This window comes from Emys orbicularis, chromosome 4, assembly GCF_028017835.1.
Source record: "Emys orbicularis isolate rEmyOrb1 chromosome 4, rEmyOrb1.hap1, whole genome shotgun sequence".
Classification (NCBI taxonomy): Eukaryota; Metazoa; Chordata; order Testudines; family Emydidae; genus Emys; species Emys orbicularis.
In genome coordinates, this window is record NC_088686.1 from 114250170 (window position 1) to 114275349 (window position 25180).

At 42.0% G+C, this 25180-nt stretch overlaps 1 protein-coding gene across 1 annotated transcript in view; it reads left to right on the forward strand.

The window, feature by feature from the left end:
* The window catches only part of MUC2 (mucin 2, oligomeric mucus/gel-forming), a 59953-nt gene that overhangs the window by 26360 nt on the left and 8413 nt on the right, over positions 1 to 25180 (forward strand). The window contains 17 exon segments of the mRNA XM_065403347.1: positions 244 to 354; positions 616 to 795; positions 1906 to 2145; positions 4740 to 4896; positions 6157 to 6285; positions 6979 to 7121; positions 9030 to 9177; positions 10882 to 11009; positions 11210 to 11354; positions 13740 to 14174; positions 14531 to 14598; positions 15648 to 17792; positions 19412 to 19580; positions 20616 to 20863; positions 22943 to 23126; positions 23291 to 23492; positions 24145 to 24323. Coding sequence (XP_065259419.1) covers positions 244 to 354; positions 616 to 795; positions 1906 to 2145; positions 4740 to 4896; positions 6157 to 6285; positions 6979 to 7121; positions 9030 to 9177; positions 10882 to 11009; positions 11210 to 11354; positions 13740 to 14174; positions 14531 to 14598; positions 15648 to 17792; positions 19412 to 19580; positions 20616 to 20863; positions 22943 to 23126; positions 23291 to 23492; positions 24145 to 24323 — 5011 coding nt within the window.

A 25180-nucleotide genomic window follows, 5' to 3' on the forward strand; every position in this document is an offset into this window, starting at 1 on the left:
CTGAAATTGGAAAACAAATATCCATATATTTTGGGACATAAACTATTGTTTAATTCAGTTGTCCCACTTCTTTCTCAGTATTTGGTAAACATAGAGTTAAGTGGTGCGTGCATGTGTGTGTGTGTGTGTGTGTGTGTGTAAAATGGAATTTGAAGAATGAATTTAAATTATTTTAGATTGAAATCAAAATAAATAATATGATTCCTTTCATTGACTTATGTTTCTTTATTCCACTCTCAACAGGATTATTGTAGCGAGGATCCCAAAAATGGTTCGTTTAGTATCGTCACAGTGAATGTTCCATGTGGAACGACCGGAGTCACCTGCTCAAAGGCTATTAAAGTATTTCTAGGGGTGAGTGGTGGCCCTGGATGGGTTCAGCCCTAGAATGCAGCTGATCAAAACTGCCCTTTGCTTGTAGTCATGTTCCTTGAAACTGAAAGTTGGCATAGCTCCATTAAAGTAAATGGAACTATGTGATTTCCACTTGCTAAGGATTTAGGTTGTGGTTTGGCAGTCTTAGCTTCACAATGAAGTCCATCAGCATCATCATTCCAATAGCTTGTCTCACTATAAAGCCAGTGCTGTTATATCCCTTCTCTTTCTGTCCTTCAGAGCACCGAACTGAAGTTTGAGGACAATCAATATGTAGAAATTCAGCGAGATGTTGGCGACCATGTACGGTATTGGAATCGTACAGTGGGGCTATATCTTGTTATTGAGGCCAGCAATGGCATGATGCTCATCTGGGATAAGAAGACTACTATTTTCATAAAGCTGACTCCTAATTATAAGGTGAGCAACTCTAGGCCTTTTTTCTAAAATATTATGGAATCTGCTGATATGATTATGAATAGTTGAATGCAGGTAAATATGGATGATGCTTTATTGTTACTCTTAATAGTGTTCCTAAATCTTGTTTATGTTGATGATTCATATATATCTTGCATTACCCATGATGGCGGGTGCCATTGTATGTTGCTTCTTATGGTATGATCCAACCTGGACATCTTCCCTTATAAAACATTTGATTTGTTTAGCAAGAGACTCAAGCAGCCTTTTGTAGGGTTGGGGGCTTTGCACACATTTTAGGACCCCACACTTGTGCCCATTTATGACACTGCTTAGTTTGTTTTCCTAAGTGGGTAAATGTTTTCATGACACTTCGCTGGAAACCTTAAAGTAGCTTGAGTAGGGTTAAAAAAATGGAGGGAGGAGAAAAAGTGAGGCAAAAGATTCCTAGTTTTTATTGCAGCCACATCCTTAACTAGAAGGATGCCAGCCAATCAAAACCCACTGAAGCCACTGTACTGACTTTTAAGTTTTATTCAAGGATGCTTTATTTCTTCCTTATTCCATCTTACTCTTTGCAAATAATGGAAATCTGCCTTAAAGATGATCAGCTAACTCTTCAAAGTTAACATTTAATAGATTTAGGGCTAAAATTTCAGTGCATTGTGTACTGGAAAATTTAGTCATGTGACTCCTATTTATATTAATAGGAATCATGCAGCTAAGTTGCTGCATACCACAATGCACTGTAAAGAGATGGCTTGTTGTCAGGTGACAGAAGTGTAGCCACTGTTTGGATCCCTATAAGTTGAATGGGAGGCTGCAAAAAAATATAGATATAGTTACTATATACTATATGTAGCAAGAAGGGAAGACGCAGGTTCCTTGCCTGGGCTACCGGTAGCTTGCTAACCAGGAAGATAAACACATAAAAATAAGTTTAACTTGTACACATGATTTTGAAATAAAGATGAAAATAAGTAAGTTACAGGGAGAAATCGTTCCCTCACTTTGTGTCTTTTGTTTTGGTTCTAACTCTACTGGTGGTCATTTACTGGGCAAACTGAAAATCTGATGACATGTTCTGAAATCAAACAACTTTTGCTTTTTCAGGGCAAAATCTGTGGTTTGTGTGGCAACTTCGATGACAAGTCCAACAATGACTTCACAACAAGGAACAGGCTGCTGGTGACCAATCCTCTGGAGTTTGGTAATTCTTGGAAACAGTCTAGGTCCTGCCCTGATGTGGTGAATGAGATTCTGCCCTGCAATCTGAAACCTCACCGCAAGTCCTGGGCAGAGAAGGAGTGCAGCATCATCCGGAGCAATGTCTTTAAAGTTTGTCACAATAAGGTTAGTAGAGAGGCCGGTGGCTACTACCTACAAGTGAACCTCTGTGCAAGAAGACAGAGGAAGGCTGAGTGAGAGAATAGTTAATCATAGTAGCCTCAGAAGTTAGAAACTGGAAAAGACCTTTGAGATCATCAGGTCCATCCCCCTGATAAGAACAGGTACTACACTTGAAAGTTAGATGTTCAGGCATCCGCTATTCCTTGGGATAGTCAAACCAGGGATTTGGTATGTTTTCATAGATTGGACTGAAGCATCCACTTGTTCTAATTTGGGAGAAATTCCCTGCCATGGTATTGTTTGTGAGCCACACAGAAGTAACACTCTGTTTACATACAGAATGGAGGTTCCTTTCTAGTGTGCAGACTGGGATCCCTATCCAGTATGTCACTGGGTTTTTATGGATCCTCCCCCTCTCCAGTCGCAGATGGTGGACAGACTTTAGATGTTTCCATCTGTTGCATTGCATTCTCCTTGTTTTAAGTGATAATTGGTATCAATCAGCTCATAGTTTAAGCATGCTTACATCACTCTATCTCATATTAAAATGCACCCAAATCATAATAACAAAACAGTGTTCTAGGCTCAAAGTATACATAGTGTTATGTAATTTATCTAAGCCTTGTCCCTCAATTGAAGTGTAATAATAATTTAACAATAATAACAGTTGGCACTTATCAGAGTTTTTCAAAGTGCTTTGCACACATTATAAGTATAGGAAGAATCACAAAGAGTTGTGATTCCTGCTGTTCTCGCATATGCTTTTATGCCCCTTTCAGTGGGGGCATAAAATCCAGTCTGGGTTCTCCCTCTGATCATCCAAGTGGGAAAAAAAGCATTTGCTAATGTATGACAGGATGCACCAACACTAGGCAGGTATAGAACTGTCTCTGCTACCAGATGGTATGTCTGGCAGATGTACACCACTTGGCTGGTTAACTAACTGAAGAGAAAATGTCATTGATTTCAATCAAATTTTCTTTTAGATAAGCAGTAGTATCAGCAGCCATAAAGTACAGTAGATTGGAGAAGGAGATAGAGTCAGCAGATTAATTCACTTTGGCAGGGTTCCCTCCCCACTCTGAATGCTAGGGTACAGATGTGGGGACCCGCATGAAAGACATTCTAAGCTTATCTTTACCAGCTTAGGTTAAAAACTTCTCAAGGCACAAATTCCTTTCTAGCCTTAGTATTGCTGCCACCACCAAGTGATTTAAACAAACATTTAGGGAGGGCCACTTGGAGCCCTACCTCCCCCAAAATATCCCCCCAAACCCTTACACCCCCTTTCCTGGGGAGGCTTGAGAATAATATCCTCACCAATGTGGTACAGGTGAACACAGACCCAAACCCTTGGATCTTAAGAACAATGAAAATCAATCAGGTTCTTAAAAGAAGAATTTTAATTAAAGGAAAGGCAAAAGAATCACCTCTGTAAAATCAGGATGGTAAGTACTTTGCAGAATAACAAGAGACTCCAGAACACAGAGGATTTCCCCTCTAGGCAAAACCTTAAAGTTACAAAAACAGGGATAAACCTCCCTCTTAGCACAGGGAAAATTCACAAGCTAAAACAAAAGGTAATCTAACACATTTATTTTCTGCTATTACTTACTATTTCTGCAAGACTAGATGCTTAGTTCAGATATACTTAAGAAGATGTAATTTCCCTGCTTGGTTTCTTGGCTGGCTCCGAGAGACACAGACCAAAACCTTCCCCCACAGATTTGAAAGTATCTTCTCCCCTTATTGGTCCTTTTGGTCAGGTGTCACCCAGGTTATCTGAGCTTCTTAACCCTTTACAGGTAAAAGAGGAATTAACCCTTTACAGGGTAAAGAGGGATTTTATGCTACCCTTAGCTGTATGTTTATGACAACTTTAAAGAAGAAGAAGAGAACCTGAGTGAGGTTCTTATGGAACCCTGAAGAGTGTCCAAGCTAGACGCTTGTAAAAGAAGGATAATTTAAGTGCAGGGATTTTATTTTTTGGAAGCTGAAGTATACTATCCTAATAGCAGATAGGTTTTGAAGGGAGGCTTAACAAAATTGCTTTCAGAATGTGGTTATTGTTAGAAGAGCAGTTGTAAAAATGACCTCTAATTGTCTTATTTTTATTCATCTGCAACTTCCATGTCCAAATAGTTCAGTTTCACAGTCAAACCACATTTTTTCTAATCACCAGCTTTGTAAATTCAATAAAGTGTTTCTTTCTACTTTGTGCATCATATTTATTGATAAAGAGTCTGGCTTCAGAACTCAGCTGATAATTCTGTTGATAATACAGGACGCAGAATAAAATAAAATTTTGCTTTGACATTGGTACAGTGGCCCTGTGCTGGGAGCAATAATTTTTTTGTCATTAAGCTAAAATGATGCACATCAGAAGATATGGTCAATGCACAAGACGCTTCTTTTAGTTACTTTTTACCCCATAACCACATTTGAAGAAATTAAGATAAAGTAATGGAAATTAACCTAGCTCAGATCTGCTACCTGACAGACAGTAAGCAACTTCTGGTCTAAAGGATTTCCATCTGAGATTCCAAATTGGAAACTGAGCTCTGGTGTTAACAGCTGCCCATGTGTTTCCCCAACAGGTGGACCCAACTCCATTCTATGAAAATTGTGTTCATGATGCCTGCTCCTGTGACAGTGGTGGAGACTGTCAGTGCTTCTGTTCCGCAGTTGCTGCTTATGCCCAAGAGTGCATTAAGGCTGAAGCTTGTGTCTTCTGGAGAACTCCTGATATATGCCGTGAGTAACCTTTAAATATTCCCCACTGAGTAGAACTGGACCTATCAGAACAATAGCACAAAGTCTTTAATCACTGCAGCAGTGTGTTAACACAGGGTTGTACACTATGGCACACAGTGGAAAGGGTTCACCATCGCAGTATAAGCAGATGCCCATTATTGTATTAATGAGTTCAGTGTATTTAAATTGTCACTATGGGTTGACCCTTAAATGACATTTCCTTCCCATTGTGTGTGCCAACTGGTGGACTGACATTCCCAGCATATTTATCTAGTCAGCAAAATCTCCCACCCAGAATTGTTACTAGTAATTTTTTTACATTTTGTGTATAGCACAGTAGCCTGTGATTAGTCCCAGTAGGCGAAATGTGTTTAAGTTATACATATACTCATAAAATCCGTTTGACTTCATTTTAGGCTGTTGTATGTGCCTCTTGCATATAGTTACTGACACCAAAAGACAAGTTGGGATGGTGATCATCACAATGGGTATACTAAATGAGTTACAGGAAACACTTCTACCGATCCAGCCAGTAGGAGCAGTAACTACACTTTTCACAGTGGGGACTACTGGTTCTTACACACAGTACATCACTTCCCATCTCAGAATTCTTGCAAATTTTATTCTGTAGCCATGGGTTAAATAGCCCAGTAGTGACCTCTTCCAAGTTCAGTTTGCAGTGGGTTTGCCAATTTTTTTCTGTCAGAGGCAGTTCACACTGGTTCATAGGCCATATGGTTTGAGGAATTTGGTTTTGAATGTGTTAAGCTTTCCCCTATTTAGATCTTGTTATGCGCCCATAAACAAGGTTCAGGTTTGAAGAGTTTGTGCATGTCCATGTGGGTTTACTGGAGGAACACCATGTGACTACTCCATATGATATATCTGGGTGAAACTGATTTCAGCCTATACGCACCATTAGCCCTAAGAGTTTGCAGATGTCCAGAGAAGTAAAAAAAAAAAAAAAATTACAACACTTCAACAGACAGCTTGAATTCAAAAGTGATTCTGAGTAGTTGTGTGCTTTCAATCAAACATTTGTTTTCTGCAACAGTGGTGTTAAATGTGAAGGTGCTGAAATCCAGGGTTTCATGTGTTCTGTATTCAGGTTGAGTAGGAAGAAAAAACCCAGGTCCCATGTGTCAAGGGAAATATTGCTGCCAGTGCACTGTGTAGGGTCATTTGGCTGGCATGGTCAGAGGTGGGAATGGGATTCTGTTCTGTCAGCTCTTTTTTTGATCAGCTTCTGTTTTCTATCAGCAATATTTTGTGATTACTACAACCCTCGGAATGAGTGTGAATGGCACTACGAGCCTTGTGGCCGTCATATTGTGACCTGCAGGATCATTAACAATGTCAGCTCCAACTTTCCATTGCCATATCTGGAAGGTAAGAAACTGATTGTTTTTGTATTGCATATCATGACGATTTAGTTAAAATGTTACTTGATGGAGTTGGAGCTATTAGCTAATGAGATCTATTGATTGCCTGGCCATTCCTAAATCTATAATCTTACACAAGTATTTGGTGTGGTGTAACATACTGTTTATTGGCATCAATGCGGATGATACATGTTAAACACATGCCTGAGTATTTTCCTGAATTGTAGTATAAGATTGATCCACCATCCCCATTGACCAATACCATCTTAAGAGTACCTCAAGGGGGAGAAAAGATTCTTACTGTGGTAAAGAAAAACTAGAATTTTGTTGCTTAATTATTTCTTTAAAACTTTTTATTTATTTTTGCTATTTTTTTGTGTAGATATTTTTTATCTACACATTGCTGTAACTGAGATACTGCAGCATTTCTGTATCCTTGCAAAAAGAAATAACTGATATTTCAGACATTGTAGTGCTGGTAAATATTGGCTTCTTAATGGATGGCTCAATGGGAAATATTCAGGATTTACAATGAATAACTCACCACTTTTGGAAGTGCTCATCATCCAGGGCCTCATCTAGAATCAGAAGGAGTCTTTTCATACTTCAGTGGGCCTTAAATCAGGCCCCCAGTGAGAATGTAATCACTAAGTTAACAGTTTTTATTAATATTACAAAATGGACCATTTGTGGTCAACAGGTTGCTACCCCAGATGCCCTAAAGAAAAGCCCATTTTTGATGAAGACCTCAACAAATGTGTAACTGAAGTTGAATGTGGCTGTTATAGTCAAAATGGCACTCATTATGAAAATGGCACAAAAATACCCACAGAAGACGATTGTCTGGAATGGTATGTGGAAATACAAAAGTGATGGAGCAATGCATATTTAGACCTTGATTCAGGAAATCACTTAAGTACATGCTTAAATCCCATTGACCTCAATGGGACTTCAGCACACGCTTAACTGCTGTTGTGAACAGACCATGCTGTCTGAATGAAGGCTGTAATATTACAGATTACCTGCAAGAACCTCAAATTGGCCCTTCTCCATATAAATGCTGATTTACCCCAGATGAAGATCTTGCCTTACAAAAGTAGTGGGTGGGGGGAACACTATAGTTACAATACGGTTGGATTTCAAAGGAACGCCATCTATTTCTACTCACATTTCTCTCTGTGCATTTTTTTACCTGCAATTGTTAGAAGTAATTCCACAGATTGCTATAACTGGTAGAGACTAGAGAAATAAAAGTACCTATATATTTTTTCAACTTATTCACATTGTGAATTTAACAGGACATTGTGTATAGTCATTTTCAATTATTCACTAAAGTCAGTTGCACCTGTTGTTCATGTATGTCTTTCATGCAACAGCAGAAGAGAGATTTTTTTTTAATAGGAACATGTGGCTGTAAAACTGCAAAAATTGACAGGAAAACTCAAGACCAGATATAGTACCTGCAACTATATTTAACTCATGTTTTGAAATTTACTGTATTTCACGTTGATGATTGCCCATTAATAAATCTTTTGATAATGGCATTAAATATTACTTTAAATATGTCATATCTGGAAATTACACTTAGAGCAGCCCTTATGCTGTTCTAAGTTTTGCCAGATAGAACCAGCTGGGGGGTCTCTGGAGCACAAATGTCTCTGGCCATGTTCCCTCACACCCTCAGCCCTCTTCAGTATACCCCTGATCAGTAATTTGTCGAGATATAAGGATGCTGTGCAGCAGAGATGGAGCAAAACAGTTTAAGAGAGCAGTGGCTGTATTATATTTTCCCTGCTCCTGATGGAGGGTAATTAATTATCTCAAAGCGGAGTGTTTGGAGGAAGGAAAGCTGGTAGTTGTCGGGAGGAAATAGCAATTGTCGATATTGGAGCAAACAACTGCCAAAGAAATATCCAGTCTCATGAGGTGAAGTTTGAGTGATAAAATTGTTTTTAAGTTTTTAGACTCCTAGCCCTGCTATAAATTAATTGGAGGGATTCATGAGAAATTACTGCACGGGCTGCTGTTGGTTTGCAAAAATGTTAATTTTGACTGAATTATTTTTCTTTTAGTTTCTGCATCTCACCAAAAAAAGTGTGCACACCTGTACCAGGTAAATTGCATTTTATTCTTTCTGCAAACTGGAAAGGGAAAGAAAAGGAATGCCACGTATCTCTTCCATCTGTCTCCACCGGAGATTTAGTAATGATTTTGAATGATTCTTTGCAATTCTAGCCAGGATTGCACAAAAGAAAAATTAGGTAATACTTTGTAACCTCACAGTCATCACTCACACATCTAAGGATAGAACAAAAAAATGAATTAGGCTGATTTAATATCAAAGTGTAACAACTGCCCCTTTCTTTCGGTGTTGTTAAAACAATGCCCCCTCCCCAATATCCTAACTATTAATTCTCAGCTCAAGCCACTTAACCCTCAAGAACATGTGGTATTTTATAACAGGTTCATTATTATTTAGACCCACTACTGTATTAGGAAGTATCTTAGTAACCCTATGTCTAAATGAAATTTCTATTCTTGCTAATTAGTTGATGTACCTCACCTACATAGGGCTTTATTAGATATGTCTTAGCTTCCTCCTAAATGCAAATATAAATTAATGAGGTTTGTATGGTTTAGCTTCAGGTATAGCTCTTTGAGGTGCACCTCTCACACACTCAAAAATATCAGATTTACCATAGGCACTTTTGTAAATGTTTCGGCATGTTGTTGCTCTTGATCATTTCTTAGAAGAACAACTTCACAATGAAGCTTTTTCTTGCAGGCTGTACCCCAGCCACTCCACCCCCCACAACCACCACCATCACCACCACCACGCCGACAACCACTACAACTACCACTGTGTCAACGTCAACTACTACAACAGAGACCACAACAGGTAAGAATTTCACAATAACTATAAGCTATAGATGGAATTGCCTTAACAGCAGAGATTCATTTAATAGTTTCAACTTTCTTTAGCCTTCCAGAATTTGTCACAAAATTCTATGGAATACGGTATTACCTGAATAAAATCACTCTTTTTTGAAACATTATACATTTTGTCCAGATACATTTCCACCTTCTAATTTAAATTCAGTTGACATTTTAAAAGTACTGTATATACTGAATGCCAATTGATTTTGAACTTGATTTTTTTACATTTAATAATAAAATAATAGATACATCTATTATTAATAGGAACAAATCCTGACTGTCGTTTACATGGGAGGAAGGAGCATTTTAAGTCCCTTATTCCTGTGTAAGCTGGTTCCACACCTGCCCCACCAAGCCTCAGAAGGCTGAAACTGTTATTAAAGAGTGCACAGAGCATCTCTATGGCTGCTTTTTAAACAGGTGATACCAAGCCACTCATGGATTAAGAGTTAATGTAATGATACTCTCAGCATCCCTGCCCAAGATTAGCCACGTGGCTATCGTCCTAGGTCTCTCCCACACGTAAGACTTCAGTGGGAGGAGTGATTTCTGCCTCCCTGAATATGCATAATATTATCATATTTGTATGTATTCTGTAATACTGGTAAAGTTCCAACGTGGATGCACATCTAATACTTTCTCCTTGAAGGTGTTTTACAGATAGATTGCATAGACATTTGGCTTCTCATAACTGTTTATAACTATGCTTCTGCATGGCTTTATCATGCTGAACTCAGAAAGCTTTGAAATACTACATGTTGCTCTATCCTGTCACGGGGGGAACCTCAGATATTGGTGTAACTGATGTGCTCACCATGATGAAAATGTTCCTGAATCCCAAGGTCACAGCTGGGAGTCTGAAGCAAGTGTTGTAAATCTTTGGGGCTGGTGCACTGATGGAAGGCGCCCCTAGTGTCTTGGACAAAAATCTTGAAGTGAATGTTGGTGGGTTTTTAAACTATGTTTTCATTTCTCTGGAACTCTTAGGACTGTATAGTGATACTTATTATTTTTCCATTGCAGTTCCCACCACGACCTCTTCAACCTCTACAAGTAAGTTTCTTTATAAGGAAGCTCCTCATTGTGAAACATGGTAGGTAGAAAACAAAGGACAAGGAAGAAAAAGAGATAGGCAGGCAGCAAAGAAATACATTTTCATTTTAGAATGGTAAAATAATATATGTGTGTGTGTGTGTGTGTGTGTGTGTACGCACGCATACACATGGGTGGCAGGTTTGTATAATTTTTGGTGGTGCCCAGAACGGGTCCAAGCAGAGCCGTCCCATCCCTAGGGATGGCTCTAAAAATATAAGCCCAAACACTGGTGGAGCCGGGTCCATGTTCCTGAATATTGGTGGAGCACCGGCACCACGGGCCAATATAACTCGCCGCCTGTGTGTGTACGTGTGTATTTCATCCTTGCATTTTTTGAATTAAGTGGCAAAACAAAAAGCTTGCTTTTAAACAGTCAGACAGCTCCAGACCTGCTGTAACCAGGTATGATTCCCATGAAAGTGTCTAGGCCTTAATCAGTGATGACGTAAAGGCTGGTGTAAGAGAGCCGAGAATCAGGATCTCACTGAATGACAAATCTTTGAAGTTTTTACATGGCCCAGAAAATGGTGATTAGAAACCTATGAAAAAATCAGTGTGTGGAACTCCTCAGCGATATATGAGAATCCATTAAACATTTAATGCAGAGCTAAGAAATTCCCTGTCATCTCCATTGTAGTTTTAGGACAAAAAGTGCAAGGTGATGTTTCCACTGGGCTTATCTGTAATAATAAAGACCAAGTCCCAGGGGGCCTGATTCCAATACCTGTCTGCCTCAGTTGTGAGATAAGCATTTACTGCTGCTGGCCAGAATGCACCACAATTACAACTACCACTCCCAATGACCACCAAACCCCCAATCTCTACAACCACAACTACCATGAACTCCCCAACCCTCCCCTCACAACTACCACCGAGTTCCCAAATCCTACACACACCAGCACAACTACCACCAAGTGCCCCCAACTCTCACACCCATAAGTATAGCAACCAACGAACCCCCAACACCCACAACTACCATGAAGCCCCTAACCCGCACACCCACCAATACAATGACCATTGAGCCTCTAACCCCCACACCCACAAGCACAACTTCCACCAAATCCCCATATCCACCACCATAACTACTACCAGGCCCCCAACCCCCTACACTAACCACCCCCACCACCACACCAGCAACCACTATCAGCACTGAGCTGCCCCCAAAACCCACTCCAACCATCACACTGCCAACCAGCACCATTTAGCATCCAACACACACTCCAATGCCAACACCAAAAACCACTATAACTAATACCACTAAGCCTCCAACCACTAAAACAACCACCATGCAATCATCAAATATTATAAGCGGAACCACAACCGGCATTTCAGCAGGTAAGCTTTGAATGATAACTGCCCACACTTAATGATAAGAATAAAATTCTGTAAGTGTTGATGTGATTCTCATTAACCTAAGTTAACCAACAGTAAAAATTCAGACAAAGTAAGGTGGCAGCTATAGACAGAAGTGTCCTAATAGCAGAGATTTATTTAATGTGTTCATCTCTGCTTCGCCTTCCAGAATTTCTAACAAAATATCATAAGAAATATAGCATCAACTGGAAAAAACGCCCACCACCTTTTTTTTTATTTGAACATTGTACGTTTTGGCCAAGATACCCTTTCACCTACTAATTTAAATGTAATTGATATTTAAAAAAATATGTATTGCCAGCAGATTTTGAACAAGGTATTTTTTGAGACTTAAGAATAAAATAATAGCGACTTGTATTTTCACTTGGAACAAATCCTGCCCCTGGTTTGCGTGGAAATAAGAGGCATATTAAGTTCCTTATTCCTGTATAAGCTGGATCCACATCTGTCCCACCAAACCTCAGGAGGCTGAAACTGGTATTAAAGAGTGTGCAAAGCTTCTCTGGGGCTGCTTTGTAGGCAGGTGATACTGAGCTACTCATGGGCTAAGGAGTTAATATAAGTATACACTCCATGTTCCTGCCCAAGACTGGTCATCTGACTATTGTTACTATGTCTCTCCCACATGTAAGGCTTGGGTGGGATGAGTGATTACTGCATCCCTGAATATGCATAGTATTTATCACATTTGCATGTATTCCTGATATATGCAGCCCTCGATTCCACCAGTCCTGGAGGGGATTTTCTGTCCTATGGTGTGAATTCCACTGAATAGTACTGATGTTCCTATAAAAAAGACACCACCTCCAGGTAGAAAAGGTGGAATTTTAAGAATCTAGAATATAGTGCATGCAGAGTGAGAATGAGTTCATATTGCTCATTGAGAGGTGTGCAAGGATTGTTATTGTGACTAACCAATGCAGGAATTTTGTAGGAGGTTAAAGGGGGCAAGGTAAGGTAAGGCTTCTTGTGCTCTTATTTACTTTGTATGGTGCTACAGTCTCTGGCTTACTATTTGGGGTGTGTGTCAAAGAACTTCCTTTCACCCTAGATTGTGATTAGCCCTTCAAAAGTGCACAAAGGTGGTAGGAGGGGTAGTGGGACTGAGATCCCCCACCCCTTATACATCTGAGCAAAAAGAGAACCAGGTCACAAAGACCAGGGTGTCTATTACTAGCAATGACACTGGACATATCCCAGAGTGGAGGAGAACATGGCTCTGCTGTTCTGCATCCCTCGCACAGTTAATTGGAGCAAGGCTGCACATAAGGAACAGATGCTGCACCCTTTTGAAGGGTTTTGTGTCCTCCAGTCTGCCATGTTCTCCTTGAGAAGCCCAGAGGCTTTCCAGTTGAGCCAGCCTGAATGCATCTGCGGAGTCCAGCCGGTTTGCACCCTCACTGCACTGCTGCAATTGCTCTGGCTTTAGTGATTAGGATAGAATCCCTTGTGTTGTAATGATGATGTTCTCTACAGTCTATATTTTATACAACTTAGCAAATTTTGGATTCTCTCAGACAGTTTATTATCTCAGAAAACTGTGTGTGTGAGAGGGAAGGAGTATGTATTTAATACAGTTAAATTTGTTTTATAAATAATTTGAATACTTACATCTGCTCTCCTGCCCTGCCCCCGTATCATTTCTATCAGATGCAAGTGGCTGGAAAAGCAAGTAATAGGAGGGTGTCAGATAAAGTAGGAAGTGCCTACTTGATCTTGTTCCCTCTTCCATTCTACTCTTACATGTAACTGTTCATGCTACATTATTTTCTGTGCATAAGAAATACCAATTTAGCACATTCACAGCCTGATTCTGATTTTGCACTATTTTTAGGCTAGTTTACCTCCATTGACTTGAACTGAAGCACTTGTGACTAAAACAGGTGTAGATGAGATCATAATCCTGCTCTCATGCCAAATCTTTGTAGGTTGCACTAATTATTTGTTTTGGACCAATGTACATCCAGTGTTTCGCTCTCAGCACTGCTTACATCACTACTATGTCATGCATGTTTCTCTTCTTTCTAAATTCTGTGTTCCGTTGTTGTCTTGCAGCACCATGTTCACCTATAGCTCAATATTGTTGGTGGTCTGACTGGATTAGTGTGAGTGAGCCAAAATATGGCCCAGAATATGGTGATGATGAAACCTATGACAAAATCAGAGCATGGAACACCTCAGCGATATGTGATAATCCACTAAATATTTCATGCAGAGCTCCGAAATTCCCTGGCATCCCCATTAAAGATTTAGGACAAAAAGTGACATGTGATGTTTCCACTGGACTTATCTGTAATAATAGAGACCAAGTCCCAGGGGGCATGATTCCAATGCTTATGTGCCTCAATTATGAGATCAGTGTTTACTGCTGCTCATCAGGTGTGCTTTGCTCCACACCTACATCTACGACTCCAACTTCCACCCTGACAACCACGACAACCATTCCAACATCAACTACTACAACTGGAACCACAACCAGCACTTCAACAGGTAAGTATTGAATGGTAACTGCCCACACCTAATGATAACAACAAAATTCTGCAAGTGTTCATGTGATTCTCATTAGCCACAGGTAACCATCATTAAAAATTCAGATATTGTAGGGTGGATGCAGACGCTATAGTCAGAATTGTGCTAACATCAGAGATTTATTTAATGGGTTCATCTCTGTTTAGCCTTCCAGAATTTCTAATAAAATATTACATGACGTATAGCATCAACAGGAAAAATGTCATTTCTGAACATTAGACATGTAGTCCTAGATGTCCTTCCATGTGTTAATTTAAATGTAATTGATATTTTAAAGATTGCCAATTGATTTCAAACAAGTTTTTTTGAGATTTAAGAATACTATAATAGAGACACATATTACTACTTAGAACAAACTCTGGCCACGGTTTACATGGGAATAAGGGTACGTCTACACTTACTGGAGGGTCCGGCGGCAGGCAATCGATGTTCTGGGATCGATCTGGTTTAGACGCGATAAATCGATCCCGGATTGATCCCGGAAGTGCTCGCCATCGACGCCGGTACTCCAGCTCGGCGAGAGGAGTACGCGGCATCGATGGGGGAGCCTGCCTGCAGCGTCTGGACCCGCGGTAAGTTCGGACTAAGGTACTTCGAATTCAGCTACGTTATTAACGTAGCTGAATTTGCGTACCTTAGTCCGAAGTGGGGGCTTAGTGGGGACCAGGCCAAAGAGGCATGTTAAGTCCCTTACTCCTGTGTAAACTGGTTCCACAGCTGTCCCTCCAAACTTCAGAAAGCTGAAACCAGTATTAAAGAGTGCACAGAGCAATTACTGCTACTGCTATTTAGGCAAGTGATGCTCAACTGCTCATGAGCAAAGGGGTTAATATAACTGTATGCTCAGCATCCTGTATCTATCTATTATTCCTACATCTCTCCCACATGTAAGGCTTGAGTGGAAGGATTGATTGCAGCCTCACTGGATGTGCATATTAATTATCACATTTGTCTTTTCCCTAAATATATGCAGTCCTAGGCTAGGTCTACACTGCAGCGGGGGTCCGACCTAAGATACGCAACTTCAGCTACGTGAATACCGTAGCTGAAGTTGCGTATTTTAGGTCGGCTTACCTGGCGGTGAGGACGCGGGAAAGTCGACCGCTGCCGCGCTGCCGCCGACTCCGCTGCCGCCTCTTGCCGAGGTGGATTTCCGGAGTCGACGGCAGAGCGATCAGGGATCGATTTTACCGCGTCTTCACTAGACGCGGTAAGTCGATCCCCGATAGACCGATTGCTACCCGCCGGATCGGCGGGTAGTGAAGACATAGCCCTAGATTCCACTAGGCCTATGGTGAATTCTAGTGAATAACACTGATGTTCTTACAAGAAAGACACAACCTATGTGAAGCTGAGGTAGAATTTTGAGAATCCAGGACGTAGCAATGCTCTGTACAATCTATATTTATGTCACTTAGCATAATTTGGATTCAGGGTACCTTCTGTCAAAGAGATCATTATCACAAGAGGCAACATGGTAGGGGTAGAATATGTATTTACTATAGTAACTTTTTTTTACAAATGATTTGGATATTTATATCTGATTTCCCTATCATCACCACCACAGCAACCACTACCCCAGAGACAACGACACCTACCACCACAGAAACAACTACCCCAGAGACAACAACACTTACCACCACCACCACCACCACAGAAACAACTACCCCAGAGACGACGACACCTACCACCACTACCACCACTACAGTAACGACTACACCAGAGACAACTACACCTACCACTACCACCACCACAGAGACAACGACACCTACCACCACCACCACCACAGCAACTACTACCCCAGAGACGACAACACCTACCACCACCACCACCACCACAGAAACAACTACCCCAGAGACAACGACACCTACCACCACCACCAGAGAAACAACCACCTCAGAGACGACGACACCTACCACCACCACTACAGAAACAACTACCTCAGGGACGACAACACCCACCACCACCACCACCACAGAAACAACTACCCCAGAGACGACGACACCTACCACCACTACCACCACTACAGTAACGACTACCCCAGAGACAACTACACCTACCACTACCACCACCACAGAGACAACGACACCTACCACCACCACCACCACAGCAACTACTACCCCAGAGACGACAACACCTACCACCACCACCACAGCAACTACTACCCCAGAGACAACGACACCTACCACCACCACCACCACCACCACCACAGAAACAACTACCCCAGAGACGACGACACCTACCACCACCACCACAGAAACAACTACCTCAGGGACGACAACACCCACCACCACCACCACTACTGAAACAACTACCCCAGAGACGACGACACCTACCACCACTACCACCACTACAGTAACGACTACCCCAGAGACAACTACACCTACCACTACCACCACCACAGAGACAACGACACCTACCACCACCACCACCACAGCAACTACTACCCCAGAGACGACAACACCTACCACCACCACCACAGCAACTACTACCCCAGAGACAACGACACCTACCACCACCACCACCACCACCACCACAGAAACAACTACCCCAGAGACGACGACACCTACCACCACCACCACAGAAACAACTACCTCAGGGACGACAACACCCACCACCACCACCACCACCACAGAAACAACTACCCCAGAGACAACGACACCTACCACCACTACCACCACTACAGTAACGACTACCCCAGAGACAACTACACCTACCACTACCACCACCACAGAGACAATGACACCTACCACCACCACCACCACAGCAACTACTACCCCAGAGACGACAACACCTACCACCACCACCACAGCAACTACTACCCCAGAGACAACGACACCTACCACCACCACCACCACCACAGAAACAACTACCCCAGAGACAACGACACCTACCACCACCACCACAGAAACAACCACCTCAGAGACGACGACACCTACCACCACCACTACAGCAACTACTACCCCAGAGACGACGACACCTACCACCACCACCACAGAAACAACTACCTCAGGGACGACAACACCCACCACCACCACCACTACTGAAACAACTACCCCAGAGACGACGACACCTACCACCACTACCACCACTACAGTAACAACTACCCCAGAGACAACAACACCTACTACCACCACCACCACCACAGAAACAACCACCTCAGAGACAACAACACCTACCACCACCACCACAGCAACTACTACCCCAGAGACGACAACACCTACCACCACAGCAACTACTACTCCAAAGACAACGACTCCTACCACCACAGAAACAACGACACCAGAGACGACGACACCTACCACCACCACCACAGAAACAACGACCCCAGAGACAACAACACCTACCACCACCACCACCACCACCACCACAGAAACAACTACCCCAGAAACAACGACACCTACCACCACCACAGCAACCACTACCCCGGAGACAACGACACTTACCACCACCACCATTACAGCAACAACGACACCTACCACCACCACTACCACAGCAACAACTACCCCAGCGACGACGACACCTACCACCACACCCGTACCCGGATGTCTGGTACCTAATACTAATATGACCGTCCCAGTAAGTATATTTCACATTTTTATTATATGTCTATGAAAGAAGATCATGTTGTACTACTATATGTGCAATTTGGAGGATGCAATTGCGTGATATTTTAATGAATTCATTAACATAGTTATCCTCTGTTATGCTGGGTATATAAAGATTTTTCCATCTATGTCATATTAATTTCTTGGCTATCGTCATGGCACTCGGTGACCCTTTCCCTCATTATGGTATCTTAGACACTCATAGCATTCTTTGAATTTAAGCTCTCAAGTGGCATTTCTTCAAGGGATTATATCACAGTTCAGAGCTGTGAAGGAGCTTTGGTGAAAGGGTGACAACAAGGTCTCTTACCAGGAGCAAATTCCACCTTCCATCCCTTCCTCTTTATCTTTCTAGTGTTTGTCAGAATGATTATGCCAAAGTATTAACCCATCTACTAACCCAAATCACTCATGAACTGTATCCTGGATTAGTTTTAATTGGCCACATCCTGAATGGCACAGAGAATGTGTTGAAAACCTGGAACTCCCACTGAAGTCAATAGCCCAGCCCCTTTCTGGATTAGCCCAATACCTTCTCAATCTGTAGCACATGGCTGCTGTCTCCTAATCAGTTGAAAATGTCTTAGTCTAAAACAGTGGTACTCAGCCTTATAGAGACAGAGACCCCCTTCATCATCAAATGCAGTTGCAGGGTTACAAAAATAACCATGCTATGACATACTGACAATGTAAAATCATCCTGTATTGTCATGATGCATGGATGTGAACATCTCAGGACATTGCACCAGAATTACTTTGTGTCTCACTGTGATTCTGTTTTACATGATCAGATCTCCCCTCCATTTTGGCTCTTTGTTCTGGGAAGGGGCATGTTACTCCAATCTTTTTCCATTTCTAATTCCATCTGGAAAGAAACTTGAGGCACTTCTTGTAGGGCCAAAGAGGGGTCTTGGCAATGCCAGTCCATTTTCTTTTTTGCCACTGTGCTCTGCCTTGCATGCATCAGGTTGCATGGGGACCACTCCTCTGATCAGAAGGCCTCTGAAGCCAGGGATAGCAAGAGGAGCTCAAATCAAACAAATTTAGATAGTACCTCATGAAGTGCTCTGAAGGGGTGTATTTGCCTCTAGCAGCACAAGGTTGGAATCACTGCACTAAAGACTTATTAAAGCGTACAAAGTTTTTACAGGCACGGCATATTCACCTGCACCTTTACTTTTTGCTTGTGAAATGCGACATACAAAATACATTTGGATCCATCTATTGGCTGACTGATGATACTGTTTCCAAAAAGACTATTAGTAGTCAATAACTCGGGTGCAGCTGCTGTTTTACACTGTGACCCAGGGAAGGGAAATCAGAATAAAACCTTGGTGACTGGCATTGTGCTCATAATAAATCCTTTACAGTTAATAATTAACAATGCAGCAATCTCATTTTACAGACCTCGATGATGGTACTGAATGTGGTGCTTTATTCTCACTTTCAAATATTTGTTTGGGATAAAGATGTTGTTGGCAATATAAAGCTGTGTAAAATATCCAGAAATCCATTTTTTCCTTTATTAGTCTGATTGCTTCATTATAGATCTCACCTTCCCCCCTCTCTCCCCTTCTGTCTTAAATCCAGCCAGGTGGAAGCTACTGGCCATGTAACTGCACCAAGGCAATATGCATTAACAACACGAGTTGGGAGCTGGTTACGACTGTATGTGAACCTCCTCCTATGCCCAGTTGTATCAATGGGCTCGCTCCAGTGCTGGTGAAGGGTGAATGCTGTTGGCACTGGGAGTGTGACTGTGAGTATATAGTTGGAGGGATATTTTTATCTCTGATGGACCAATAATAGTTTTAAGAGCTACAATATTTGTAGTGGGGGCAAGTGCTGTGCACGTTAAGCCCCTCATATCCCTAGCAATGCAATTCAGTCTTAACTGTAGTACCACTTGCTAGCTTAGTCCTGGGTTCCCTCCCAGCTCTGCCACAGCACTTGCTTTTAACAATGTTTCATGAAATGCTATATTCTTTAATCTTTCATTTTACCTTTTTAGTCTATTAAATTATTTGAATTATTCAATTACAAATTAATATGTGTGAACCCTTGATATAAATTAAGGTTAACAATGAAAAAGTGCATTCATACTGTGTTCTTCAAATTGTTTGGCTCTTGCAATTTTTTCTTTATGATATAATCTACACAGACCTGATTCTATCACTTAGTTACTCCTGTCGACTGGTAGCTCACTACACAAGTAGTCCCATTGAAATAATTTGGTGTAAGGTACTACATGGCAGGAGAAAAGTGGTGGAATGTGGCCCCTATATATTACATTAAAGATGAGTCCAAGCTGCTAAGTTTGGATCCTGAGCCAGCTGCTTGACTTTATCTTGAACTCTTTGATCCAGAAACTGGGCTGGAGCTCTCACAAGCACAGGCCTACTTGTGAGATTAATGGCACTTACTGATTTCAACTTGGTAGGAAATAGCAGAACAGCCTTTTTCAGAAAATGTTTGACGTCCTGTTTGAAAACTGGAGATCCAGAAAATGGAGAATGTAAACATAGAAAAAGAAAGAAAGAAAGAAAGAAAGAAAGAAAGAAAGAGTTCAGCTTCTTTAAATATGAAAAAAGTTCCAGTTTGGGTCCAACTGAGGTCTTAGATTAATTCTCTTTATTTATCTATAGTTCGCTTCATTCAGGTTCTCTCGTTCCTATTTGACTCCAATGCTAGTAGGGGAAATTGGTCTTCCACTTACTAAAGACTTTATTCATAGTCTAGCTCTGCTTCTATATGTTACCATATACAGCTAAACTAACTCTGAATCTTTTGGTAGGCTATTGCACTGGCTGGGGAGACCCACATTATGTGACTTTTGATGGACAGTACTATAGCTACCAAGGGAATTGTACGTATGTCCTGGTGGAAGAGATTAACAAAAATATTGACAACTTTGGGATCTACATTGACAACTATCACTGCATTGCACAGGACAGAGTGTCATGTCCACGTACACTCATCGTGAGACACGAGACCCAGGAAGTGCACATAAAGACTATCACATTGTTTCCTCTCAAAGTACAGGTATTGGAAAGTGACTAATAAACCAAATGTACATGCTCGGACTGATATTGATATACAGCTACACCTGCCCTCACTTAATCAGATTCACATCTTTATACGCTAGTGGCACTCAAACCTGATAACTTTGGTGGCAGCAATGTTAGGAAAATGGGATAATTGTTCTGTGGGTTGCTTTGAAGGAGTTTTATAGGGACACTACTTCATCTGCATATAGAAAGAGATCATCCCCCTCATCCCATTTTTAAACTCAGATCTTTACAATCCCCGGACCCTTCAAAACATGGATTATAGGAAGAATCCATCTTATCTGACAACATAACATGGAATACTGTATTATGACTTTTAAGGATTTTAATGTAGATAACAGCCCAAAGGAATAAATGTTATAGTATATCAAAGGGTTTCCAATGAGCAAGGATCATCCCATTGTCCTTGTAAAGCAGGATTGAGGGAGGGCATTGGATCATTTTGGGGTTTGAACAAGAGAGCACATTTGAATTAGAGATGGGAATCAAAGTAGTAGACCAAAATGTTTCTAAAAGACATCCTCAACAGGCCAATGGCTTGGTGATCGTAGTCATACCTCAAGATGGGTTAAGATACTTCCATTTCTGATTTTTCAAGTGAAGGGTTGTCATCAGTTTTATGTCATTGTTTAGCCCCCATGTTCCAAGGATTAGGCTGTGGCATGTAATATAATCTGTTTTCTTCAAAATGTGTTGGAAGTACTTACTTTTAGGATTCTTCACCTCCTTATTTTCCATCAGCAGCTCTCTGCTGACTTTTGGACTATTAAGGTGGGGAATTTTAGAGGTGCAACTACAGGTAAAGTGTTGCAAGACTACAACATAGGTTAAATTCCCCATTGCCTTCTGAGACTGAGCAAAACTTATCAGTCCTAGATGAACTTAAGGGGGATGCACTAGGCCAGTGGTTCTCACACTTATTTGATCAGGCCCAGCTTCTTTGTGTCCGTAGTCATTTACGCACCCTCCCCACAAGTACATGTACTGCCACCCAGCTCTGAAGGTAGAGCAGACAGCAGCAGCTACTGGCCAGGCACCCAGCTCGGAAGGCAACACTGCACCAGCACAGACGTCAGGGTGGCAATGTGAAAAGTGATTTTCGTCAATATCACTTTTCACAGCAGACTTAGAAGTAAAGGTGCAGCAGTGCAGAAGTAAGGGAGGCGATGTGAAAAGTGATATTTGTTTTCACTTTTCACCGCAGACTTAGCGCCCCATTGCCAGCCTTACTTCTGCGCTACTGCTGCCACCCGGGGGGCTGACAGGCACAGCCCTGCTGCCCTAGGGCTGAGAGCCTGAGCCACACTGCTTCCATGTAAGGGATGGGGAGGGAGAGCCTGAGCATGGGCTCCCTCCCAATGAGGGATTGGTAGGGGGGGAGCCGGAGCCTGGCGGTGGGGCTCTGGCTGTCCCCTTTATCCCCACCTCCCAGGTGTGCACGGCCCTTCCGCACAAGCCCCAGCCACCCAGGGTTGACAGCCCGAGCATTTAAAAAACAAACAACACCCCCCCCCCTTGCCACAGACCTCCCTTGACATATTCCTGCATCTCCCTTGGGAGGCCCACCCCATAGTTTCAGAACTGCTGCACTAGGCCCACCACCTGGTTCTGAACTAGTAAATACGATTTTTTATCTCCCCATATTTCATTCAATTCCATTTTCTAACAAATGTAGATCAAAGGCTTCCCTTTCTTTGGAGCGTTTTGGGGAGAGAAAGAAAATTTCAGCTCAGGTGCAGTGAAAATTTAGCATGCATCTCCTATGACGTTTAACAGGGGCTGCATTCTAAATTCCATCCTCATTTCTCCAAAATTCTGCCAATGTATCCCCAGGCTGATGTACCCCTTCATTGGGTCTTAGAGAAAAAGTTCAAGGTTTCAGTCACATACGCAAAAACATACAGCTCATTAGAAATAGAAAGCAAGGAAGCTTTGAGACATAAACACAACATTACTTTCCTTTACATTGTATCTCCAATGTAAGTTGGATAGATTGTTTTTATGAACATCATACAATATGTATGTCTCTTCTCCATTTTCCTTTAATCAATAGGTGACGGTAAACAATCAGGAAGTGGCTATACCTTACAAAAAATACGGCGTGAGCGTCTTTAAGTCAGGCATAAATTACGTAGTGGAAATTTCTAGACTTGGGGTAAATGTAACCTACAATGGATGGACTTTCTCAGTTAGATTGCCCTACCAGAGGTTTGGCAACAACACCCAAGGACAGTGCGGTGAGGATCTATTTTTCTACTTTTAGAATGAAATACAAAAAGTTAAATGTAAGCTCTGGCAGTAAGAGAGACGTGATGCTGGTTCTCTGTGATGGATGGAAATACAATGATTATTTGATAGTGAAGATTTGTGTGTGAATTCTTCTTCCTCTTGTCAATTGTAGGCACTTGTACCAACAACACAGCAGATGACTGCATGTTACCTGGTGGAAAGATCATAGGTAACTGTGAAACCATGGCAGATCATTGGGTGATTAATGACCCTGAAAAGCCACACTGCTCTCCATCCCTAACTACTACAGAGGCACCTCCTATCACCCCACCATCCTGCAAACCATCTGATCTCTGCAAGCTCATTAAAGAAGGGTAAATATACTAGACGTGTGTACAGACCTCTAATTTGGGAATTCAGTGGCAATCTGAAATGCAAATATTTGGTGTTGCTTCATCGTCTCTTGTAGCTGCTTCTGCTCCTTCTCTCTCTTCCATTCCCTCTTTTCCATTCTCTCTAGCTTCCCTCCTAATCTGTCTTAATCTTTGCAACTTGCTCACTGCCTTTCAGCCTTCTTTAATGATTCTTTGGCCCTCTCATACTCTTCTGGGCTCCCTTGGCCTTTTCCAGCCCTTTCCACTTTGCTCCTCTTCCATGCTCTCTCAGTAGATGTTGGTCCCCGGAAGATCCCAAAGGGATCTTGTGCTTGAGTTTCAGGATGTGGCTTCAAAAAGAGGAAATTCCAACCAAGTCTTATCCGCAACTCTAATTCATGGCTACACTCAATTATATTCCTCCAGCTACTAGGTGGGAAGTATTATTTTGGAGAGAGAGTAGTGGGTGGATAGTCTAAAGATTAAGGTCTAAGTGGGTTGGAAGGCTGCACTCCAGCAAAATGTTTATTTATCATTGATGAGTCCTGTTCAAATCTTCCTGTATAGCATCATGCTAAAATATGGCATACAGCATATTAAAGTGAGCACAGATCATTCAGTAACTAATAATGATACATGTTTCTGCTTCTAGCCCATTCAAAGCATGCCATCCCTTTGTCAACCCTGACCACTACTATGCAGCCTGCGTTTTCGACAGCTGCGCTCTTCCCAACTCTAAATTGGAGTGTGCAAGTTTGCAAACCTACGCTGCTCTCTGCGGTGACCAGGGGGTCTGTGTTGATTGGAGAGGCCATACCCGTGATATCTGCCGTAAGTAGAGACATTTTTCTGCCATTTAACTTGAACTATTAGTTGTAGGGTCTATTTCAATTCCCCTTCCGTTTATGGGTTGCTTGGCTCTCCGAGTCGCTAATGACTGTAATAAACACCAAAAGCTTGATTGAAATAATTTTACAGGCCAGATTTCAAAGGTGGGGGAAATAGATGAGCCTGTAAAAATTCATGTGTGCTCATTGTGTGTGAAATGCTCTACATCTGTTTGAGCAAATGCCTGTGTGCCTAGTGTGTGGATTTTGCAGGCACAATGGGTGAATCTACGGGCTGGTCCACACTAACCCCCCAGTTCGAACTAAGATACGCAACTTCAGCTACGTGAATAACGTAGCTGAAGTCGAAGTACCTTAGTTCGAACTACAAGGTACTTATCGCGGGTCCACATGCGGCAGGCAGGCTCCCCCGTCGACTCCGCTTACTCCTCTCGCGGAGCAGGAGTACTGGTGTTGACGGCGAGCACTTCCGGGATCGATTTATTGCGTCTAGACAAGACGCGATAAATCGATCCCAGAAGATCGATTGCTTACCGCCGAACCCGGAGGTAAGTATAGACGTACCCTACATATTTAATGGGAGACAAACTTTTTTTTGCTGGTGCAGCGTGGGAGCATTCCCATCTTCAAAAATGTGGCTCTAAGAAACGCTAGCAAACAAAAGTATTTGTATTCAGAAGGTCAAATCCTGTCCTTACCCTGGCACAACAGGATGAGATGTTGCTTTGCATATGTTACTTAGTGTAAAATCACCTACCACCCAGAGACCCTGCAATACCTGTCTATTTGCAGGAGGGGTCATGGATAGATTTTTCCCTCTTAAGTCTGAGTTTCTGGGGT